General features: G+C 36.9%; 1 protein-coding gene across 2 annotated transcripts in view; it reads left to right on the top strand.

Moving 5' to 3' along the window:
- Nucleotides 1-21,387, top strand: part of CD2AP (CD2 associated protein) — a 152,180-nt gene that overhangs the window by 7,918 nt on the left and 122,875 nt on the right. For both annotated transcript variants that reach the window (XM_005552787.4, XM_074037839.1), the window contains exon 2: nt 17,586-17,746. In XM_005552787.4, the coding sequence (XP_005552844.1) occupies nt 17,586-17,746 (161 nt within the window). The remainder of the gene's footprint in view (nt 1-17,585; nt 17,747-21,387) is intronic.

The raw sequence follows: 21,387 nt of genomic DNA, 5'->3' as shown, positions 1-21,387 counted from the left end.
GCACCCTATGTAGGTGTATCATTTTTATTACTTATACTGTATTTTTACTATACCTTTTTATGTTTCAATATACAGATACTTACCATTGTGTTACAGTTGCCTACAGTATTGAGTACAATAGCATGCTGTACAGGTTTGTAGCCTAGGAGCAATAGGCTATCCCCTATAGCTTAGGCGGGTAGTGGGCTGTACTGTACCATCTAGGTTTAAGTACACTCTGTGATGTTCACACATGGACCAAATCGCCTTATGACACATTTCCCAGGATACATCCCCTTTGTTAAGTGATGCATAACTTCATTTTTAAGTGTGGTGATAGTTACAGTTAACACCAATATTAAGAAAAAGGGCCTGTCACAATGGCACATCATCAAGCAAAGAAGCTGCTGATGAGAGATTAATCAAGAAGTATTTTCCTTAATGTGAGGAATGTGATTAAAGTCATGTTAAATGCTTGGGGATTTAGGATAAATAAAAGTTTTGGTGCCTTAAGTAGTTTACAAGTGTTAAGGATTGGGCATATTATTAGAATCACATGTTTTTTTTTTTAAACTTCTCACAACCCTTGGGTTCTGACATAAATGCTTCTGCCTCTCCCTCCAGTTTTTGATGAATGTCATGAATGTGTTGGGATGGCTTATGTGATAGGAGTAAGACAACATAATAACAATGAAAGTTAATATGTGAATCCATTAGACAAATAAATGAGAGTATAGGGTCAATGTCAGAAATGTTAAAATGTAATAGGAGAAGTATATGGAATATTAGAATATAGACTCCTGCACTGAAGGAAATGGGATTTGTTCATCGCTCATTAGTTTGACCAGTGATGATATACTGAGTACTGGCAGTAGCTAAGGTATTTTTTCCTCCACTTCTGGCAAAGAGTCTTTAGAATGAAGCAATCCTTCTCTTGAGCTGATCCTTTGAGATGTGTACTTTTACCTGAAATATTAAAACTGTCTTATTCTTCTTACTGTCCTGTCAGTGTTCCCAGTACTAAAGAGGCTCTGGGTATTTACCTAACATCTAGACTGACTTTAAAAGTGTCATTCCTGGAGTATTTATCACGATTATTGTAATAATCAAGTGCCAAAGTTTTTTGGATTGTAAATGTAGAAGTTCATATACTGTATTTGTAAAATTGAGACTGCATAGTCTTGGTTAGAGTGTTTTTAGGAGACATTTAAAGTTGGTCTTTCAAATGTGTATACTGTTCTCTAGGGGTTTTCTCATTCTTTGTGTTAGAAACAACTTTTGGTTTATTTAGAAGTATGTTCTCCTAAGATCCAAGTTTTGCCTTAAACTTTAATTAAAATTCCTGTTGTGCTGTAGCAGGTTGCAGTCTGGTGAGTATTTTGCCTGACTGTTTTGGTGTATGTGTGGGCATTTGTGCACAACCATTTAAGAGGAATTCATTTTTACTTACCTACTAATTTGGCCGTTCTTATCAAACACATTTTAGGAAGCAGATCAAAACAATTTGTTTAATGATGAAAATAAATTTGTTAAATTTTCAGAATGAGTGTCAAATGGAAATAAACGGCTGTATTTCAAATCTCAGTGTAACCCTTTTTCTCACAAATTATTCTAAATTCCTAGGTTATATGCTACAAAATGCAGTTGAACTTATGCTTAGAACTTCATAGTTTAAAACTTAAATAAAAACTTCTTTGTTATTCTCTTAGTGTGTAAATGACCTTTCTTGATCTGAGCTCATTGATGCTGGAGACTGTATCACTTATTTTAGTGTACTTACAAAATTTAACACTTGTATTGACTGGCAGAAAATTGGGAGCCTGCTATGTATCCACTAAGTCTGATTCAATAATACTTTAATTTGGAGTAATTGGGTAGAGAGGGCCAACCTAACAAATGATACAAAATTTAAATATATTGAAATATGTCCACCTAAAACAGACTAATAGGATGTTGCCTAATGAAATTACTGTTTCAAGATCATGGATGAGATCGAACTTTTTTTTAGAAATAAACTCTTTAATCCTTTCTGTATGGCTCAGTGAAGCTCTTAAATCCCTTTAATAGAGAATCAGTAATCAGGGATGTTAAGAATCTTGTCAGGTGAATCTGCTGATTGCCTACTCCGTGCATATAAATAAAGGGAAAGTTTGGCAGAGAGAGACATTTCTGTATGGGTCTCCAATTTAACTTGTTAAACACATTTAGGCATAAAGGCTTAATTTTTAGTTTAAAGAGTTCATTCAAAATAACTTAATGTTTGAACTATAAAATGATAAAATCTTTTTTTTTTTTTTTTTTTTTTTTTTGAGACGGAGTCTTGCTCTGTTGCCCAGCCTGGAGTGCAGTGGCCGGATCTCAGCTCACTGCAAGCTCTGCCTCCCGGGTTCAGGCCATTCTCCTGCCTCAGCCTCCCGAGTAGCTGGGACTACAGGCGCCCGCCGCCTCACCCGGCTAGTTTTTTGTATTTTTTAGTAGAGACGGGGTTTCACCGTTTTAGCCAGGATGGTCTCGATCTCCTGACCTTGTGATCCGCCCATCTCGGCCTCCCAAAGTGCTGGGATTACAGGCTTGAGCCACCGCGCCCGGCCAAAATGATAAAATCTTTAAGGTAGGTGTTGTGAAGCAAGTATACATATATATTCTTTGAGACATACTGGGTTAAGTTACATATATGTAATTTTAAATTTTCTAGTAGCCACACTTAAAAAGGAACAGATGAAATTAATTTTAATAATATTTTGAATGTATGTTGGGTTAAAGAAAGTACATTATTTCATAATGTATTCAGTATAAAAAGTTATTAATGAGATAGCTTACCTTTTTTCTTATATATGAAAGAAATCTTGAAATCTGATGTATATTTTACATTTATATAACATTTCAGTTTGGACTAGCCACGTTTCAAGTGCTCAATATTTTTTGATTATGAGAATTTACTGAGGCAGGAGGATTGCTTGAGACCAGGGGTTTGAGACCAGCATGGGCAACAAAGCAAGACTCCATCTCTACAAAAAAAAAAAAAAAAAAAAGAGATAGCCGGGTGTGGTGGCATGCACCTGTAGTCCCAGCTAGTTGGGAGGCTGAGGTGGGAGCATTACTTGAGCCTGGAAGTTTGAGGCTACAGTGAGCCATGGTTGTGCCATTGCACTCCAGCCTATGCAACTGAGTGAGACTTTGTTTCTTAAAAAATAATGAAGAGTTTAGATTTTTGTTTTCTGTATGTGTTTATTTTGGGTGGATGCTTGGAACCATGGAGAGACTCAAATGATTACTTCTGAATTTTTAATGATTCTTACTGCTATTTTTCTTACAGGTTCTTGTAGTTGTCTATATAACTTAATTATGTTTTAAAAATCTTTAGTTTGGTCCTCAGGTAGTGAGTTATCTCGATTGTTTAGTCAGCTACAGATTGAACTTCTTTTTTCTTTTTTTTTTTGAGACGGAGTCTCGCTCTGTCGCCCGGCCTGGAGTGCAGTGGCCGGATCTCAGCTCACTGCAAGCTCCGCCTCCCAGGTTCACGCCATTCTCCTGGCTCAGCCTCCAGAGTAGCTGGGACTACAGGCGCCTGCCACCTCGCCCGGCTAGTTTTTTGTATTTTTTAGTAGAGAGACGAGGTTTCACCGTGTTAGCCAGGAAGGTCTTGATCTCCTGACCTCGTGATTCGCCCGTCTCGGCCTCCCAAAGTGCTGGGATTACAGGCTTGAGCCATCGCGCCCGGCCTGAACTTCTTTTTTCTACTCTTCCCTGCTTTTCATTACTGTACTCAACTAGTTTTTTTTTTTTTTTTTTTTTGAGACGAAGTCTTGCTCTTGTCCCCTAGGCTGGAGTGCAATGGCATGATCTCGGCTCACTGCAACCTCCGCCTCCTGGGTTCAAGCGATTCTCTTGCCTCAGCCTCCCGAATAGCTGGGATTACAGGCACCTGCCACCATGCCCGGCTAATTTTTGTATTTTTTTTTTTTTTCAGTAGAGATGGGGTTTCACCAGGTTGGCCAGGCTGGTTTCGAACTCCTGACCTCAGGTGATCCGCCCGCCTCGGCCTTCCAAAGTGCTGGGATTACAGGCGTGAGCCACTGTGCCCGGCTGCACTCGACTAGTTTTTTAAAAAATAGAAGTCTGTTTGGAAACTGAGGGAAATTCTTATATAGCAACTTCCTATTTTTTGGTAATTTTAAAATTCATTTTTAGTTGATACTTAATTATTAATGTTTAGGGAATTCTTACTATGCTAGGCTGAATGTACGGAGCATTCAGTTCCCCACAAGAACATGAGGTAAAACATTAGTCTTCCCATTCTTCAGGTTCAGGAAATGAGGTTAGAGGAATTGTTACTTGTCCAAGTCAGAGATAAGATGTGGAGGAGACAGAATCAAACTTTCATTGGTCTGATTTTAAAACTCGTTCTCTTAATTATATCTTAAAACATTTTGAGAAGGAAGATTGTTGAGTTAAACAAAGCAAGTAATATGAATTGAAATGACTCTCGTAGTGTGGTTTAAAAAATGAAGAAATTTAAATATTTATCATCTAAAAACTGTAGGTTGGTATTTGTTTGTTTGAGTAACTATTTTCTCTAAAGAGACTTTTTTTTGGTTTGTTTTTTTAAGGAACAGGGTCTTGTTCTGTCGCCTAGGCTGGAGTATAGTGGTACTATCATAGTTCACTGCAACCTTGACCTCCTGGAGTCAAGTGATCCTTCCACCTTAGTCTCCTGAGTAGCTGGGACTAAGGCATGTGCCATCACGATGCCTGGCTAATTAAAAACAAAACAAAACAAAAACTGTAGATATAGGGTTGCCATATTGCCCAGGCTGGTCTTGAACTCTTGGGCTTCAAGCAGTCCTCTTACCTGGGCCTCCCTAAGTGCTGGGATTGCAGGCAAGAGCCACTATGCCTGGCCTCTTAAGAGACTTTTGACAAATTTTAACTGTGACACATTGGTCTTTTACTTACATACCCAAAAGTTTTCCTAGGGTTGTTTTTTGGTGAGTTCTATAAAACTTTATGATGGCAATTCATATGGTATTTTTTTTTTGATCTGACTTGAAACATGCTTAAAAATAATTTCTAGTTTTTTTTGAAGTTAATAGTGGGAATAAAGATGAGGAATGAGAATATTTAATTGAATTTTCCAACTTGTTTGCTCTTTAGATTTTTGTATGTTTTTTGTTTTTAAGATTTATTATTTTAGGACAAGTCATTAATCACATGTACATGGTACTTTCTTTGTTTTTAGAATTGTCTCAAGTAATCAGTCTTCAAGATAAAAATCTTTTTTGTTTTTTAAACTTTAAGGTTTTTTTTGTGGATATCTGTCACTTATTCTAATTTAGTAACATTAGGAAGAATATAATACTGTGTAAAAATTTCCTTGTATCAAATTTCCTTCTCTTTTTCTCTTTGGGTATGTGCTAAGAGTGCATTGTACTATGCAAACCTTTGTATGCTATTTGAAGTACAAAGAGGAAGGGTGGGTTTTGTGTGCAATTTGTTCACTATCTTAAGAATGACTAGATTTACTTATCTCTGTTGAAAAACATGTAAGAAATGCTGCTTATCAGTTCCGTATTTAACAAGCTTGAGAAAATACATGATGGAATTTCTAATATGTAATTAAAAGGACTTTAGGATGATATTGTCGTTTTTATTAGTAGTATTTTGACTAATGGATCTGGTACCTAACTTTAGAGGACTTAAATAAGGAAATGTTATTAATGACATTGAGAAATGCTAATCAGTTTTGCATTTCTCTATTTATGGTAAATAATAAATATTTAGTTCTGGGAATAATTATGGTAAAGTCTTTTGGTTTGTGGTAAGAAATACTTAGCCCTGGGAATAAAAAGTAAATACGTATATTTCTTTCTTCCTGATACATGTGTGCCTGGGTGTGAGTGTGTGTGTGTAATATATATAAAATCAGGAAATAAGAGGTGGAACCGTTATTTTCATCATATTACTACTTCTTTGAGAGTAAAGCTTGTAATTATTTTTTTACCTCATACTGAAATATATTTTTGTGTAATTTTTTATATTTTGTCATCTGCTGTAATAAAGGTTAATACTCAATAATATACTATGATCAGTGGTATAACATAGGTAAGGTTAATTTGACAGACTCTGTTAGATGCCATCGTGATATTTATCTGTATTGTGTTGACAAGAATTAAAAGTAGTCAATGCCCATACAACTTATGCCTATTTGGAATTTGTGTAAGTTGTTTATTTTTTTGAAGTGATTTTTTATTATCAAAATAATGCGTATTTATTAAAGCAGACTAGTAGAAAATCTTTTATAATATTGCCACCAATATTTTTGCAAGTAATAATTTAAAAAATTATGGACTTTAAGGTTTTTAAGCTTGATTTTCAGATATCCTTTTTGTTTAAATACTGATTTTTTTTTTTAAAGTTATTAACAGCTAGTAAATCCATTTAAAAAATGCCTAACCAGCACCCACAAGCAGAACCAACTTAAGCCAAACTTTTTTTTCAGGTAAGGATTAAGTTCTTAGAGTTTGCTGTACTTCATTTTAAGTAATGTAGTTTACTTTCTATTACCTGCTTTCAGTTGAGATTTCCTTTTTTTGGTTCTTATAAATGCTTTTAATTCATTTTCTTGTTTGTTGCAAGTATTTACTGCCTGTTTCCAGTTTAGTTACTTTGAAGCTTTGACCATTTTACTTTAAGTTTAGAAATTTCTCCTCTCTACACAGTTTTGTTATGAATTTCTATCATAATTCCTTCAAGCTGTTATGACAAAATACCTTAGACTACGTAATTTATGAACAACAGAAATGTATTGCTCACAGGCTGGAAAGTCCAGGATCTAGGCACTGACAAATTTGGTGTCTAGTGAGGAGAGTTCAAAGATGGTGCCTCCTTGGTACATGGAAGGCTGGGCTTGGGGGCTCACACCTGTAATCTTTTTTTTTTTTTGAGACAGGGTCTTGCTCTGTTGCCCGGGCTGGAGTGCAAATGTGTGATTGTAGCTCACTGCAACCTCGAATTCCTGGGTTCGAGGGATCCTCCCCCGTTAGGCTCCCAAGTAGCTAGGACTATAGGTGCTGCCCCACACACGTATTTTTGTTTTTTGTAGAGATAGCATCTTGCTATGTTACCCAGGCTGGCCTTGAAGTCCTGGCCGCAAGTTACTATTGTTCTAATGAGTGTAAGGTCTGTAGAGATATTCCCTCTTTTATTCCTGATATTAGTAATTTGGGCCTTCTGTTTTTTCCTCTTGGTCATTCTAGAGATTTATTGATTTTATTGATGTTTTCAAATAATAGTTTTTGGTTGCATTATTTTTTCTCCATTTTTCTGTTTGAGCGTTTTATATGATTCCATTTTAGGTTCTCTTTTAACATTCAGTTATACTTAATTTTTATTTTTAGTGCTTGCCCTGGAGTTTGCAATATACATTTATAAGTAGTGTTAAATTCAGCTTTAAATAACACTGCAACACTTCATATGTAGTGCCGGTACCATAGAGTATTCCTTATGGTACCATAGAGTATTCCTTATGCCGCTTGTCCCTTATGACATTCGTTAATTTCACCTGTTCGTATGCTATAATCATGCAATACATTGTTACTATTATGACTTTTAAGCAGTTATCTTTTAGATCGATTAAGAATAAAAAAATTATTTTGTTTTATCTTCATTTATTCCTTCTATGCTCCTTCTTCATATTGATTTGAGTTTCTGACCTGTATAGTTTTCGTTTTCTCTGAAGAACTTCTTTTAACATTTCTTCCGTGGCAGGTCTGCTGGCAGTGAATTCTTGTTTTTGTTTGAAAAAGTCTTTATTTCTCTTTCCCTTTGAAGGATAGTTTTACTTGATACAGATTTCTAGGTTGGTGTTTTTTTTTTTTTTTTTTTCCTCCCAATGCTTTAAATATTTTATTCCATGCTTTCTTGCCTTCATGTTTTCTGATGAGAAGCCTGCTGTAATTCTTATCCTTGTACCTCAATAGATAGGGTGATATTTTGTGATGGCTTCTTTCAAGATTTTCTCTGCCTTTGATTTTCTTCCATTGAATGTGATACATCTGGGTGTAGATTTTTTTTTTGTTTGTATTCTAATTTTGTTCTCTTAGTTTTCCTGATGTGTGGTTTGGTGTATCTTACTATTTTTGGAAAATTCTCAGCCATTATTAGTTCATATATTTCTTCTGCTCTGTTTCCCATCTTCTTCTGGAATTCCAATTATGTGTGTTTGTACCTCTTGAAGTTTTTCACAGTTCTTGGATATTCTGTCCTGGGATTTTTTTGTTTTTTATAATTCTTTTTCTCTTTGCATTTCAGTTTGGAAAATTTCTTTTGACTTCTCTTCAAGCTTACTGATTCTTTCCTTGACTATATATAGTCTACTGATGAATGTGTCAGTGTTATCGATTATTTGTTGTATTGTTTTTGATTTCCAGCTTTTCCTTCTGTTTCTTTTCTAGAGATTCTATGTGCTTACCATATCCATTTTTTCTTGCATGTTGTTTGCTTTTTATATCATCACCCTTAGCATATTAATCATAGTTATTTTAAATTTCCTGCCAGATAACTAAAAAATAATGTGTTATATCTGAGTCTGGTTCAGATGCTTGCTTTGTCTCTTTAGACTTGCTTTTTCTTGCCTTCTTAGCATGACTTGAAATTTTTTGAAGGTTGGATATGTCCTATTAGGTAATAGGAACTGCGGTAGTTAAATCGTTAGTGTGAGGCTTTATATTTATCTGCCTCGGTGTTGGATTGTGTTTAATGTTTGCTCTAGCTGTAGGTGCCAGAGGGTTCACATTCCTGTAGTGTCTTTGTTTCTGTCTTCCTTGCTTTCTTTGGGTTTCCCTTAGAACTCTTTCTCAGATAGAATCTGCATCTTGCAGCTCTTTCAGCTGTAAATGCTGGAGCCTCATTGATGTGGTGGTAGCATGTGGGAGAGGGGAAATATACTATAATCTTAATTATTAAATTTCTGTTTTTTAGTAGATCGATGTCCTGGAGCTGTGGAGCGGACTAGAATCAGGGAAATTCCTGTTCCTAGGTGGTATAAAGCCCCTGACAATCTTTCCCCTGGAGTGTAGGCCTTTGTTGCAGAGAATACTCAGGTTGTATTTCACAGTGATTACTTTTTTTTTCCTCCTTGCCAGAACTCTAAGGCGATTTTTCTTGGCTCTTTACTGTTAGAATCTGGCAGTACCATAAAACCCACAAAAGTGTGGGACTCCCCTATAGGACAGCATTCCCTTAGGAGTTTCCCACTTTCATGCTATTCCACAGTCAACCTCCAGCAAGTCATCAAAATTACCACTTAAGTGTTTGTACTGGATTGAATTTTTGTCCCCAAAAAAGGTATGTCTGAGTCTTAACCCTTCATACGTGTAAATGTTACAAATTTACAAATAGTTGGCTGGGCATGGTGGCTCACGCCTGTTGTAATCTCAGTACTTTGGGAGGCCAAATGGGAGGATCACTTGAGCCCAGGAGTTTGAGACAAGTCTGGGCAATATAATGAGACTATGTCTCTACAGAAAAATTTCAAAAAATTAGCCAGGCATGTTGGTGCATCCCTATAGTCCCAGCTACTTAGGAGATTGAAGTGGGAGGATCACTTGAACCTGGGAGGTGGAGGTTGCAGTGAACCGAAATTACTCTACTGCACTCCAGCCTGGGTGACAGAGTAAGACTTTGCATCAAAAAAAGAGAGAGAAATAGTCTTTTCAGATGTGATTAAGGATTCAGAGATGAAGAAATTCTTAATACATTGAATGATTAGTGTCCTTGGAAAAGAGTAAGGAGAGGGTGAGATTTGAGATGGAGACATAACAGTGGAACGGTCATGTCAAGATGGAGGTAGAGGTTGGAATTATGTAAGCAAAGGAATGCTAAAAATTGCTGGCAGCCACCAGAAGCCAGATAGAGGCATGGAGTGATTCTTCAGAGTCTCCAGAAAGAACTAACCCTGCTGATACCTTGATTTTGCCCTCTTGCCTCCCGAAAGAGGAGAATAAATTTCTCTTCTTTCAAGCTACCCACTTTGTGGTGGTTTGTTAGAACTGCTCTAGGAGACTAATGGTGTTCTTGCTAATTTATGGCTCCAGCAGCTTCTCCTCTAGGTAATAAATAGAGCTCATCCATGACTCTCTGGCTTTACCTGCTTCCTCTCCATATATTTAGGTGGTAGTTCGCTCTGTGTCCTCAATTTTCTAATGGATCCAAGGAAATTAATTGATTTTTCAGTTGGTTTAGCCTTTTTCTTGTCAGGGTGGGAGTGATAACTTTAAAGCCTTTTAGTTGTTGGAGCTGAAACTGCCAGTCGAGTATTTTAAAAATTTGTTTGTTCTTTCTCCCCACGATTTTTGGCATTTTTATGCTTTTTCTGTTATTTTAGTGATCACTACATGCATTCTCAACTTATACAAATCTGATGTTAATAACTTTACTCTGTTATACCATACAAGGATCTTGGAACAGTTTTAACTCCCAACTTTGTTACTTTGTTATTTTAATCTTTCTGTATTTTTAATTTCCTATATGATGTTACCGTTTTTATTCATTCAATGTTTGTATACCTGTATACTTACTGTTTCTTTTGTTTTTGCTTTCCTTTCTACATTGCTGATACTTCATATTGAATCTTTTTTCTTTCCTTTGCTCTTCTCAGAGAACATCTGTCAGAGTTTTCTTTTTGTGTAGCAAAGTCCCACTTCTGGTTTGTCAGAAGTGTCTTTATTTTTCCTTCCTTTTTTAAGGATATTTTCTCGGGTATAGAGAGTTTAAGATTTGTAGGTATTTTCTTTCCACATATTTAAAATACTAATCTGCCTTCTGGCTTCACCCATTAGTCTAAATGTTGCTTCTCTGATAACCTTTGTTTAAGATTTTCTTTCCTCTTTGTCTTTCACTTCTTGCAGTTTAATATTACAAACTTAATTGTGAGTAAGTTTAAAAGAACAGGGAATTTAACCCTATTTACCGTATGGCATTTTCTCTAAGGGAAGTAAAATAGATTTTCTTTGACTCAGTGAACTTAATTATCACACATGTATACAGTTTTGTGGTGCTATAAACGTTTTTGCTGTAATATTGAACAAACCACTTTAATATTTACTGCTTAAAAATCTCATCAAAGTAATTCTGCACATGATATACAAATACGAAACATATTAAATGACTTAACAAACACTGTTTCCTTGCCTCATTGTTCTCTGCTCCTATTCTCATTCTCCATAGGGAAAACACTGTCTAAATCTATCTGTTTTAATGTTTTGGCTTTCGTATTTCTAAATAATTAGTTTCTGTTGTTGATTTTGGTTTATTTTTAACTTGAAAATATTTAGCTTATTTACAATCTCACGTTTTCTCTTTATCCGAACATAGTAAGGGTTTATACTTTTATTTCTTTTTCTAGCAACTAATAGAGTATTTGTGGACTTAGCACTTTGTATGATAATGATATTCATCCCTTTACTCTTTCCTTTACCAACCTCCCTCTTTCAGTTCTTTTTCAGAATTATTATCCTTTATAATATCAAGGCTGTTAACATTTATATTTTGTTCTACAGCCGTAATTTGGTCCTTTTGTTTTGCTATACAATAATTGTCAAAGTTAAAATAATTACTTTCACATTATTATGACCATGTAGTGTTTTTTTTACTGTGAAGCCAAGTAGTACATATGATGATTATATTTTTCCTTTCTCCTTTTTTGTTTCCTTTCCTTTTCCTTTTCTTTTTTGCTTTACTTCCTTTCCTTTTCTTCCTTTTTTTTCCCTTTCCTTTCCCTTTCCCCTTTCCTTTTTTCCTTCCCTTACTCTTCCCCGTTGCCTTCCCTTTTTCCTTTCCTTTCTGTCCTTCCTGTCTTGCTCTGTTGCCCAAACTGGAGTGCAGTGATGTGATCTCTGCTCATTGCACCCTCCACCTTCTGGGCTCAAGCCATTCTGTCACTCAAGCCATCCTCTCACTTCAGCTTTCCTGGTAACTGAGACTATAGGCACGTTATCACCACTCCTGACTACATTTTTTTGGTATTTTTTTGTAGAGATGGGGGTTGCCATGTTGCCCAGGCTGGTCTTGAACTCCTGGGCTCGAGGGATCCACCCACCTCAACCTCCCAAAGTATTGGGATTACAGGTGTGAGCTGCAGCTGCACCCGGCCAATTGCATTTTCAGCATTGTACAGTTTTTTGCCTTTCCAAAAGTTTCTAATCATCTTTAGTTTTTTTGTCCTTAACTGACTTTCCTGTCTCTCTGAGTTCCAGATTTATAAGGATAGCATACAATTTCAAAGTTTGTACCCCATGCTACTTTTCTGTCAGATACTTCCTAGAACTTTGTGTCTCCTGTTTAGTATAGACTGTTTGTTCCTTAGATTTGTTGCACAGCTGCAAGTTTAGTGCTTATTTTATTCCGAGGTTGGTGCTACTATTTCTTGGATTTCATGTCTTCCTCTGTTTTGGTTCATATTTTAAGTTTGCTGGATAACATTATGTAATTTCATATGTGGGAGTTAATTTTCTTTATTGTTGAATGTGTGAAAATGTTATATCCTATGCTTGCCTGCTGGTTTGGCAGAGTATACAATACTTCAATACTTCAGTGACTTTTAATTTTTCTTTTTCTAGAATCCAGTATTGCCAATGAGAAGTGTTCCAAAATGATTCTTAATCTTTTGTAGATGAAATTTTTATTTCTTGTCAGAGAGCTTTCTAGGATCTGTTTATTGTTATTATGAAATTTCACTGAATATGAATATGTTTTAAAATTTGTTCATTTCATTGGATTCCCTCAGACCTGTTTCCATTTGAAGATTGCTTTAGGATTATTTTCTTGTGTTATTTCATGGTTAATTCCCCATTTTTTTCTCTTTCTTGAATTTCTGTTAATTGGATGTTAGATTGATTGTGCCTTTTCCTTGTTTTCATCTTTTTCTTTGTGCCTTTGTTTTACCTGTTTTGGAACATTTTCTTGGATTTGTCTCCACCTCTTCAAAAAACAGTAAGATATTTTGTAAGACATAAACTTTAAAAAATTTAAAATTTTCTCACTTCTTAAAGCATTCTGTCCTTTTAGAAACTTTACATCTCTTGAGGATATACATTTGTGCGTGTATTTTAACTTTTTAATTTTGAAGTAATCACGAAGTTGTAGAAATGTTAGATGTATAGCACAAATAATTTTTTTCCTGACTGATATCTTTCATACAAGTATTTTAGTGTATTTTTTTAATAAACCAGGACCATATCACAATACAACCATAACATTTAAGAAATTAACATTGATTTGTAATCTGTATGGACTCATGGCTTATTTTATTCAGTGGGGTATATTCTTTTAATTTCATTATTTTGATGCTCAAAATGGCCTGATTTGGCCAGTAAGGACCCTTTTGATATCACTTCTGTGGGTCAGTTTGATACCATTTCATTTTTTTGACAACTTCCTTACTTTCTGGCACAACAAAATGTTCCAGGCTAATCTTATACTTTTCCTGCTTAGCCTTGGAATTGGCCATTTTCCTAAAGAGTCCTGATTCCTTTTAGTAGTAGGTGGTGTTTATGAAGTCTTGGCATTTGGTTTGCTCATTACCATTGGAATGTTGCTGGTTTCAGATCCATTCATTGGACAGAGCTAGGGTGTATGTGTATATGTGTGTGTGTTGATTATATGTGTATCTGTATATATGTACATGTATACATATATTTGTATCTGTTTATTTCTCCATGTTATGTATTCAAAACTGTTAAGTTCATGCTGATACTGCTCATTACAATTCAATATCACAGGATTGAAAGTAGCTTTTTCCATATATGTTTGTAACTCCTTTCCCTGACATAAGAAACTTAGCTTCCATTATCCTTGAAATATTTAAAATTTGATTAGTCTCCCTGCATGTAACCATTCTCCCATCTCTGTTGTTACTCCCCACCCTTGCTTACCCTTTCTCCAAGTAGTTTTTCAGTTTATGATGGGTCTTTCATGATCAACTATTGTCTGCTCATAAGAGTAAATAATAAATGGTTAAAAAGCTAATTGGGAACTCTGTTTATGTGGGTAGGAGTTAAGAGTTTTGTTGTTGTTGTTTTTGAGACAGTCTTGCTCTGTCGCAATGGCGTGACCTCGGCTCACTGCAGCCTCTGCCTCCCGGATTCAAGCCATTCTTCTGCCTCAGCCTCCTGAGTTGCTGGGATTACAGGCTCCTGCCACTATACCCGGCTAATTTTTGTGTTTTTAGTAGAGACTGAGTTTCACCATATTGGCCAGGCTGGTCTCGAACTCCTGACCTTGGGTGATCTGCCCACCTCAGCCTCCCAAAGTGCTGGGATTACAGGCCTGAGCCACTGCCCCTGCAGATGTTAAGAATTTTATTTTGGAATTAGCAAGTCAGGAACTGCCCATTGCTTTGGGGGCCTCTGAATTTCTCAGTATTCATTGCTCTGAGAAACCAGCATTCATCCATAATAGCTGTACTAGTTTCCCTAAACTATTTTTTATTTTTATTTTGTAGATTAACCCTTCAGTTTTTTGCTTTGGAAGGAAAATGCCATACTATTTAGCATTTTATCTCATTGAATTATTGTGGTTGATATAGAGATTGAGTAATTTCCCTTATTTTAGCCCTGCATGCATTTCATGTGAGCCTGTGTTTTCTGAATTTCTGGTGTTTTTGAGGTCTACAGAGCAGTTTGGTATTTCATTTATAGCTCTCTTAAGTTCTCTAGGCTTCCTCTTCTTGGCTTTATCAGCTGTGCGTCCACTTTCAGACATTTGTTAACATTTCTTGCCGGGTCCCTTAAATCATGTTGGGATGTTTTCAGCTGCAAATAGAAATCCTGTCTAAAAAGTTAAGAAACTACTTCATGTAACGAATCTCAAGGTATTATAGTTAAAGGTGGTTAATCTAGCAGTTTGATGAATCCAGCAAAGATGCAGGTCATTTTCATCTTTTTTCTCTTCTATGTTAATCAGGTATCTGCTATTCTTCTCGTCTCAAGTGGTTATAGCAATTGTGGGTATCAAATTCTCATTAAAGAACATCCAAAGTCTACAGGAGGCCGTTCCTTCCTTGTTTTTTTTGAGGTGGAGTCTCACTCTGTCGCCCAAGCTGCTGTGCAGTGGCGCGATCTCGGCTCACAACCTCCGCCTTCCGGGTTCACGCCATTCTCCTGCCTCAGCCTCCTGATAGCTGAGACTACAGGCACCCGCCACCACACCCAGCTAATTTTTTATGTTTTTAGTAGAGATGGGATTTCACCGTGTTAGCCAGGTTGGTCTTGATCTCTTGACCTTGTGATCCGCCTGCCTCGGCCTCCCAAAGTGCTGGGATTACAGGCATGAGCCACCGAGTCCAGCCTGTATTTTGTTTTTAAAGTCAAGTAAAACTTTCCCAGAAGACAGTTAGAATTCATTCATCTTGGCTGGGCATGGTTGCTTGCGCCCGTAATCCTAGCACTTCGGGAGGGTGAGGTGGGAGGATCGCTTGAGCCCAGGAATTTGAGACCAGGCTGAGCAATATAAATATAGCCAGACACCCATCTCTATTAAAAAAATAAAAATGAAAAGAATTCATTCATCCCATGCTTATTTGAAAACCATTCACTGTGTATATTTAATTGTATGTGATTAAGGTTGCTATACCTAGACTATCTCTAGACCTTTGCCTCTTTGGAAATTAGATATGCTGGCACTTACTCAACTGTAGTTGGCATTTAAACACAAGATTTTTCAGCTGACCTGATTGTACTTAGTGTCTGAACAGTACATACCTAGACTAGTGAATATGTAACCCGCTGGGGCTGAGAGAATCTTCGCCTGTAAAATACAGGGTCTCAAAATACTGAACAAAATTAAGGTTCTGTGAGAAAGGAAGGAGGGGAATGGGCAATGTGTGGGAATGGCTGTTGGTTTAACAAACGACAATGTCTGACCATACTCACTTTCCTTTTTTTTTTGGTGTTTGTGGTTGTGATTGTTGTGGTGGTTGGTGTGTGTGTGTGTATTTTCTTTTTAATCAGTCTTGTAGAGGAAGAAAAGATGAATAGGGATATGGCTAGTCTGCCATCTTGACCAGGAAAGCTGTTAATGCTTTTTAAAAATTGAACCTTGTAAAATACTAAAAATACGCTTACGTGATCCTGTAATCTAAAATCCTGTTATTAAAAGAGGTAAATTAAATATATATTAATCTTCACTTTAGAGTTTGTTTTATGTTTTTACATATAGTAGTAACACAAACTTAGTAGTTTACAACTATATGTATTTATTAGCTAATAGTTTCTGTGGTTTAAGAGTCTGGGCATGGCCAGCTGGGTCCTCTTCTAGGTTGCACTGAAGATGTTGGCCAGGGTTGGGTTCACATTTGGGGCTCTACTGGGGAAGGGTCTGCTTCCAAGCTCATGTGTTCGTTCGTATCATTCATTTACTTTTGGGTTGTGGGAGTAAGGGCCTCAGTTTCCTGATGTCAGTCAGAGACCTCCTTAAGTTGCTTGCTTGTGGCCCTCTCTGTAGATTAGCTTACAGCATAGCAGCTTGTGTCTTGAAAGCCAGCAAGGGAAAAAGTCTCCTATTAAGATATGCATTACAGCCTTAGGTAATTACATACAAATCATTGTCTTTGTCATCATCCTTTTTTTTTGTTTTTTTTTTTGTTTTTTTTTTTTGAGTCTGTTGCCCAGGCTAGGCTCACTGATGCCTCGACCTCCTGGGGTCAAGCAGTGCTCCCAAGTAGCTGGGACTACAGGCGCACACTACCATGTCTGGCTAGTTTTTGCATTTTTGTAGAGACGGGGTTTTGTTGTGTTGCCCAGGCTGGTCTCGAACTACTGAGTTTTTTTTTGTTTTTTTCTTGAGACTGAGTCTCGCTCTTGTCGCCAGCCTGGAGCGCAGTGGCGCGTTCTCGGCTCACTGCAACTTCTGCCTCCCAGGTTCAAGCGATTCTTCTACTTCAGCCTCCTGAGTAGCTCGGATAACAGGTGCCCACCACCACACCTGGCTAATTTTTGTATTTTTAGTAGAGACGGGATTTCACCAGGTTGGCCAGGATGGTCTCCATCTCTTGACCTCGTGATCCACCCGCCTCAACCTCCCAAAGTTCTGGGATTACAGGTGTGACCCACTGCACCCGGCCCGAACTCCTGAGTTTAAGTGATCTGTCTGCCTCGACCTCGCAAAGTGCTGGGATTACAGGTGTGAGACGTTATGCCCTGCTGTCATATTCTGTTGGTTAGAGGTCAATCACAGGTCACATTGGCAGTAAAAGAGAGAGAATTACATCAGGACATGAATACGAGGAAGTGGGGATCATGGAGACCACCTCAGACTCTGTCTGCTACAAAGGATATGCATGTGATTGTAAGAGTGTCTGATGGCATGAATTATGCATTATTTTTCTTTTGAGGCTCCCACTTAATAGCTGTATTGTACTCTATACTAAGGTATTCAAGAAATTTGCTGATGTAGCCAAATATTTAAAGTAATTGAAACAAGCCTTGCTGATGTCTTTGTGGTATTAAATATTGTTGCTAAATAGATTCCATAGTTATAAGTTTATTAATATAGTTTATAGTATTTTGTGAATTAGATTTTAGACATTTTGTTTTTCCCCCCTTTTTTAGTTGACTATATTGTGGAGTATGACTATGATGCTGTACATGACGATGAATTAACTATTCGAGTTGGAGAAATCATCAGGAATGTGAAAAAACTACAGGAGGAAGGATGGCTAGAAGGAGAACTAAATGGGAGAAGAGGAATGTTCCCTGATAATTTTGTTAAGGTAAGTATTTTCAGTTAAATTTCTAGCTGTTGCTTCATAAGATTTAATCTTTAAATGTTAAGAAGTGGATATACTTTTAAAATTAAAATATTTTAGGTAAATGTTTTCTTTGTAACATTTGAGAAAATACAGTCCAAGTACCTCTCTAATGGATATCATTGTTGCTCTGTGTCCTAGTGGATAGTAATCCTCTATGTATATGTTTGTGTATATATGCTTGTATATGGTTGTGTGTATCTACCTGGTTACTGATTGTTTTAAAATAAGTAATAGCTTTCATTTGGGTGGAACTTAGTAATTTATAAAGCAGGCTTGCTGTATATATTCTCATTTCAGCCTGTAGTATTCTTACGAAATAGTTATGACAGATAGTAGCCCCATTTAAAATATCTGGGTTTTTAGATTGAGAGGTTAAGTGATTTTGTCTACTGTTGGTTAGCTAAGACAGCAGACTTTGAACTGAAGTCTAGGACAGTTACCTCACTGGTCTTCTCATTGTTTTTTGTTGCTTTTTTGACAACAAAATGCATTTGGTTATACTTTTTGTATTTCAGCATTGTAGCAGTTATCACCCAAACTGTCTTCTTCAACTACTACTAAACATTCATTTTTTAGTAAATATTCTAGTCACTTCTGCCAGAAAACAATCTTTAGGACTCTTATCAATTACAAACTTATAAAATTCTCAGTAGTTTAGGAAGAAAAAAAAGAGTAAAGAGTATCTGTATATTTACATATCAGTTATAATTGTCTTGTTTTCTGTGTATTAGTTTTCTTTCTTTTTTTTTTTTTTTTTTTTTTTTACAAAAGAAAGATTTATTGGACTTACAGTTCCACATAGCTAGGAAGGCCTCACAATCATGGTGGAAGGCATGGAGGAACGAGTCACATCGTACGTGGATGGTGGCAGGCAATGAGAGAGCTATTTTGTGCAGGGAAACTCCTCCTTACGGAACTATCCGATCTTGTGAGACTTATTCATTATCATGAGAACAGCATAGGAAAGACCTGCCTATGTGATTCAGTTACCTCCCACTGAGTCCCTCACACAACATGTGGAAATTCAAGATGAGATTTGGTGGGGAAATAGCCAAACCATATCAGATGGTCTCACAAAGATTTCTTAAAATTGTAGTCATAGCATGATTTTGATGATTCAATTCAAATTTATTTTTTTTTAAATTATACTTTAAGTTCTAGGGTACATGTGTACAACGTGCAGGTTTGTTACATATGTATACATGTGCCATGTTGGTGTGCTACACCCATTAACTCATCATTTACATTAGGTATATCTCCTAATGCTATCCCCCCCTCTACCCCCTCCCCACAATAGGACCCAGTGTGTGATGCTCCCTTTCCTGTGTCCAAGTGATCTCATTGTTCAGTTCCCACCTATGAGTGAGAACATGCGGTATTTGGTTTTCTGTTCTTGCGATAGTTTGCTGAGAATGATGGTTTCCAGCTGCATCCATGTCCCTACAAAGGACACGAACTCATCCTTTTTTATGGCTGCATAGTATTCCATGGTGTATATGTGCCACATTTTCTTAATCCAGTCTGCCACTGATGGACATTTGGGTTGATTCCAAGTCTTTGCTATTGTGAATAGTGCCGCAATAAACGTACGTGTGCATGTGTCTTTATAGCAGCATGACTTATAATCCTTTGGGTATATACCCAGTAATGGGATGGCTGGGTGAAATGGTATTTCTAGTTCTAGATCCTTGAGGAATCGCCACACTGTTTTCCACAATGGTTGAACTAGTTTACAGTCCCACCAACAGTGTAAAAGTGTTCCTATTTCTCCACATCCTCTCCAGCACCTGTTGTTTCCTGATTTTTTTAATGATTGCCATTCTAACTGGTGTGAGATGGTGTGGTTTTGATCGGCATTTCTCTGATGGCCAGTGATGATGAGCATTTTTTCATGTGTCTGTTGGCTGTATGAATGTCTTCTTTTGAAAAATGTCTGTTCATATCCTTTGCCCACTTTTTGATGGTTTTTTTTTTTTCTCTTGTAAATTTGATTGAGTTCTTTATAGGTTCTGGATATTAGCCCTTTGTCAGATGTGTAGATTGCAAAAATTTTCTCCCATTCTGTAGGTTGCCTGTTCACTCTGATAGTAGTTTCTTTTGCTGTGCAGAAGCTCTTTAGTTTAATTAGATCCCATTTGTCAATTTGGGCTTTTGTTGCCATTGCTTTTGGTGTTTTAGACATGAAGTCCTTGCCCATGCCTATGTCCTGAATGGTATTACCTAGGTTTTCTTCTAGGGTTTTTATGGTTTTAGGTCTAACATTTAAGTCTCTAATCCATCTTGAATTAATTTTCGTATAAGGAGTAAGGAAAGGATCCAGTTTCAGCTTTCTACTTATGGCTAGCCAATTTTCCCAGTGCCATTTATTAAATAGGGAATCCTTTCCCCATTTCTTGTTTTTGTCAGGTTTGTCAAAGATCAGATGGCTGTAGATGTGTGGTGTTTCTGAGGGCTCTGTTCTGTTCCATTGGTCTATATCTCTGTTTTGGTACCAGTACCATGCTGTTTTGGTTACTGTAGCCTTGTAGTATAGTTTGAAGTCCGGTAGCGTGATGCCTCCAGCTTTGTTCTTTTAGCTTAGGATTGTCTTGGCAATGTGGGGTCTTTTTTGGTTCCATATGAACTTTAAAGCATTTTTTTCCAATTTTGTGAAGAAAGTCATTGGTAGCTTAATGGGGATGGCGTTGAATCTATAAACTACCTTGGGCACTATGGCCATTTTCACAGTATGATTCTTCCTATCCATGAGCATGGTATGTTCTTCCATTTGTTTGTGTCCTCTTTTATTTCACTGAGCAGTGGTTTGTAGTTCTCCTTGAAGAGGTCCTTTACATCCCTTGTAAGTTGGATTCCTAGGTATTTTATTCTCTTTGAAGCTATTGTGAATGGGAGTTCATTCATGATTTGGCTCTCTGTTTGTCTGTTACTGGTGTATAAGAATGCTTGTGATTTTTGCACATTGATTTTGTATCCTGAGACTTTGCTGAAGTTGCTTATCAGCTTAAGGAGATTTTGGGCTGAGACAATGGGGTTTTCTAAATATACAATCATGTCATCTGCAAACAGGGACAATTTGACTTCTTCTTTTCGTAACTGAGTACCGTTTATTTCTTTGTCTTGCCTGATTGCCCTAGCCAGAACTTCCAACATTGTGTTGAATAGGAGTGGTGAGAGAGGGCATCCCTGTCTTGTGCCAGTTTTCAAAGGGAATGCTTCCAGTTTTTGCCCATGCAGTATGATATTGGCTGTGGGTTTGTCATAAATAGTTCTTATTATTTTGAGATATGTTCCATCAGTACTGAATTTATTGAGAGTTTTTAGCATGAAGGGCTGTTGAATTTTGTCAAAGGCCTTTTCTGCATCTATTGAGATAATTACGTGGTTTTTGTCTTTGATTCTGTTTATATGCTGGATTATGTTTATTGATTTGCATATGTTGAACCAGCCTTGCATCCCAGGGATGAAGCCCACTTGATCATGGTGGATAAGCTTTTTGATGTGCTGCTGGATTCGGTTTGCCAGTATTTTATTGAGGATTTTTGCATCGATGTTCATCAGGGATATTGGTCTAAAATTCTCTTTCTTTGTTGTATCTCTGTCAG

The sequence above is a fragment of the Macaca fascicularis genome, chromosome 4 (assembly GCF_037993035.2).
Source record: "Macaca fascicularis isolate 582-1 chromosome 4, T2T-MFA8v1.1".
Taxonomy (NCBI): Eukaryota; Metazoa; Chordata; class Mammalia; order Primates; family Cercopithecidae; genus Macaca; species Macaca fascicularis.
Note: the sequence above shows the minus strand (reverse complement) of the source record. Positions and strands in the feature narration are given on the sequence as shown.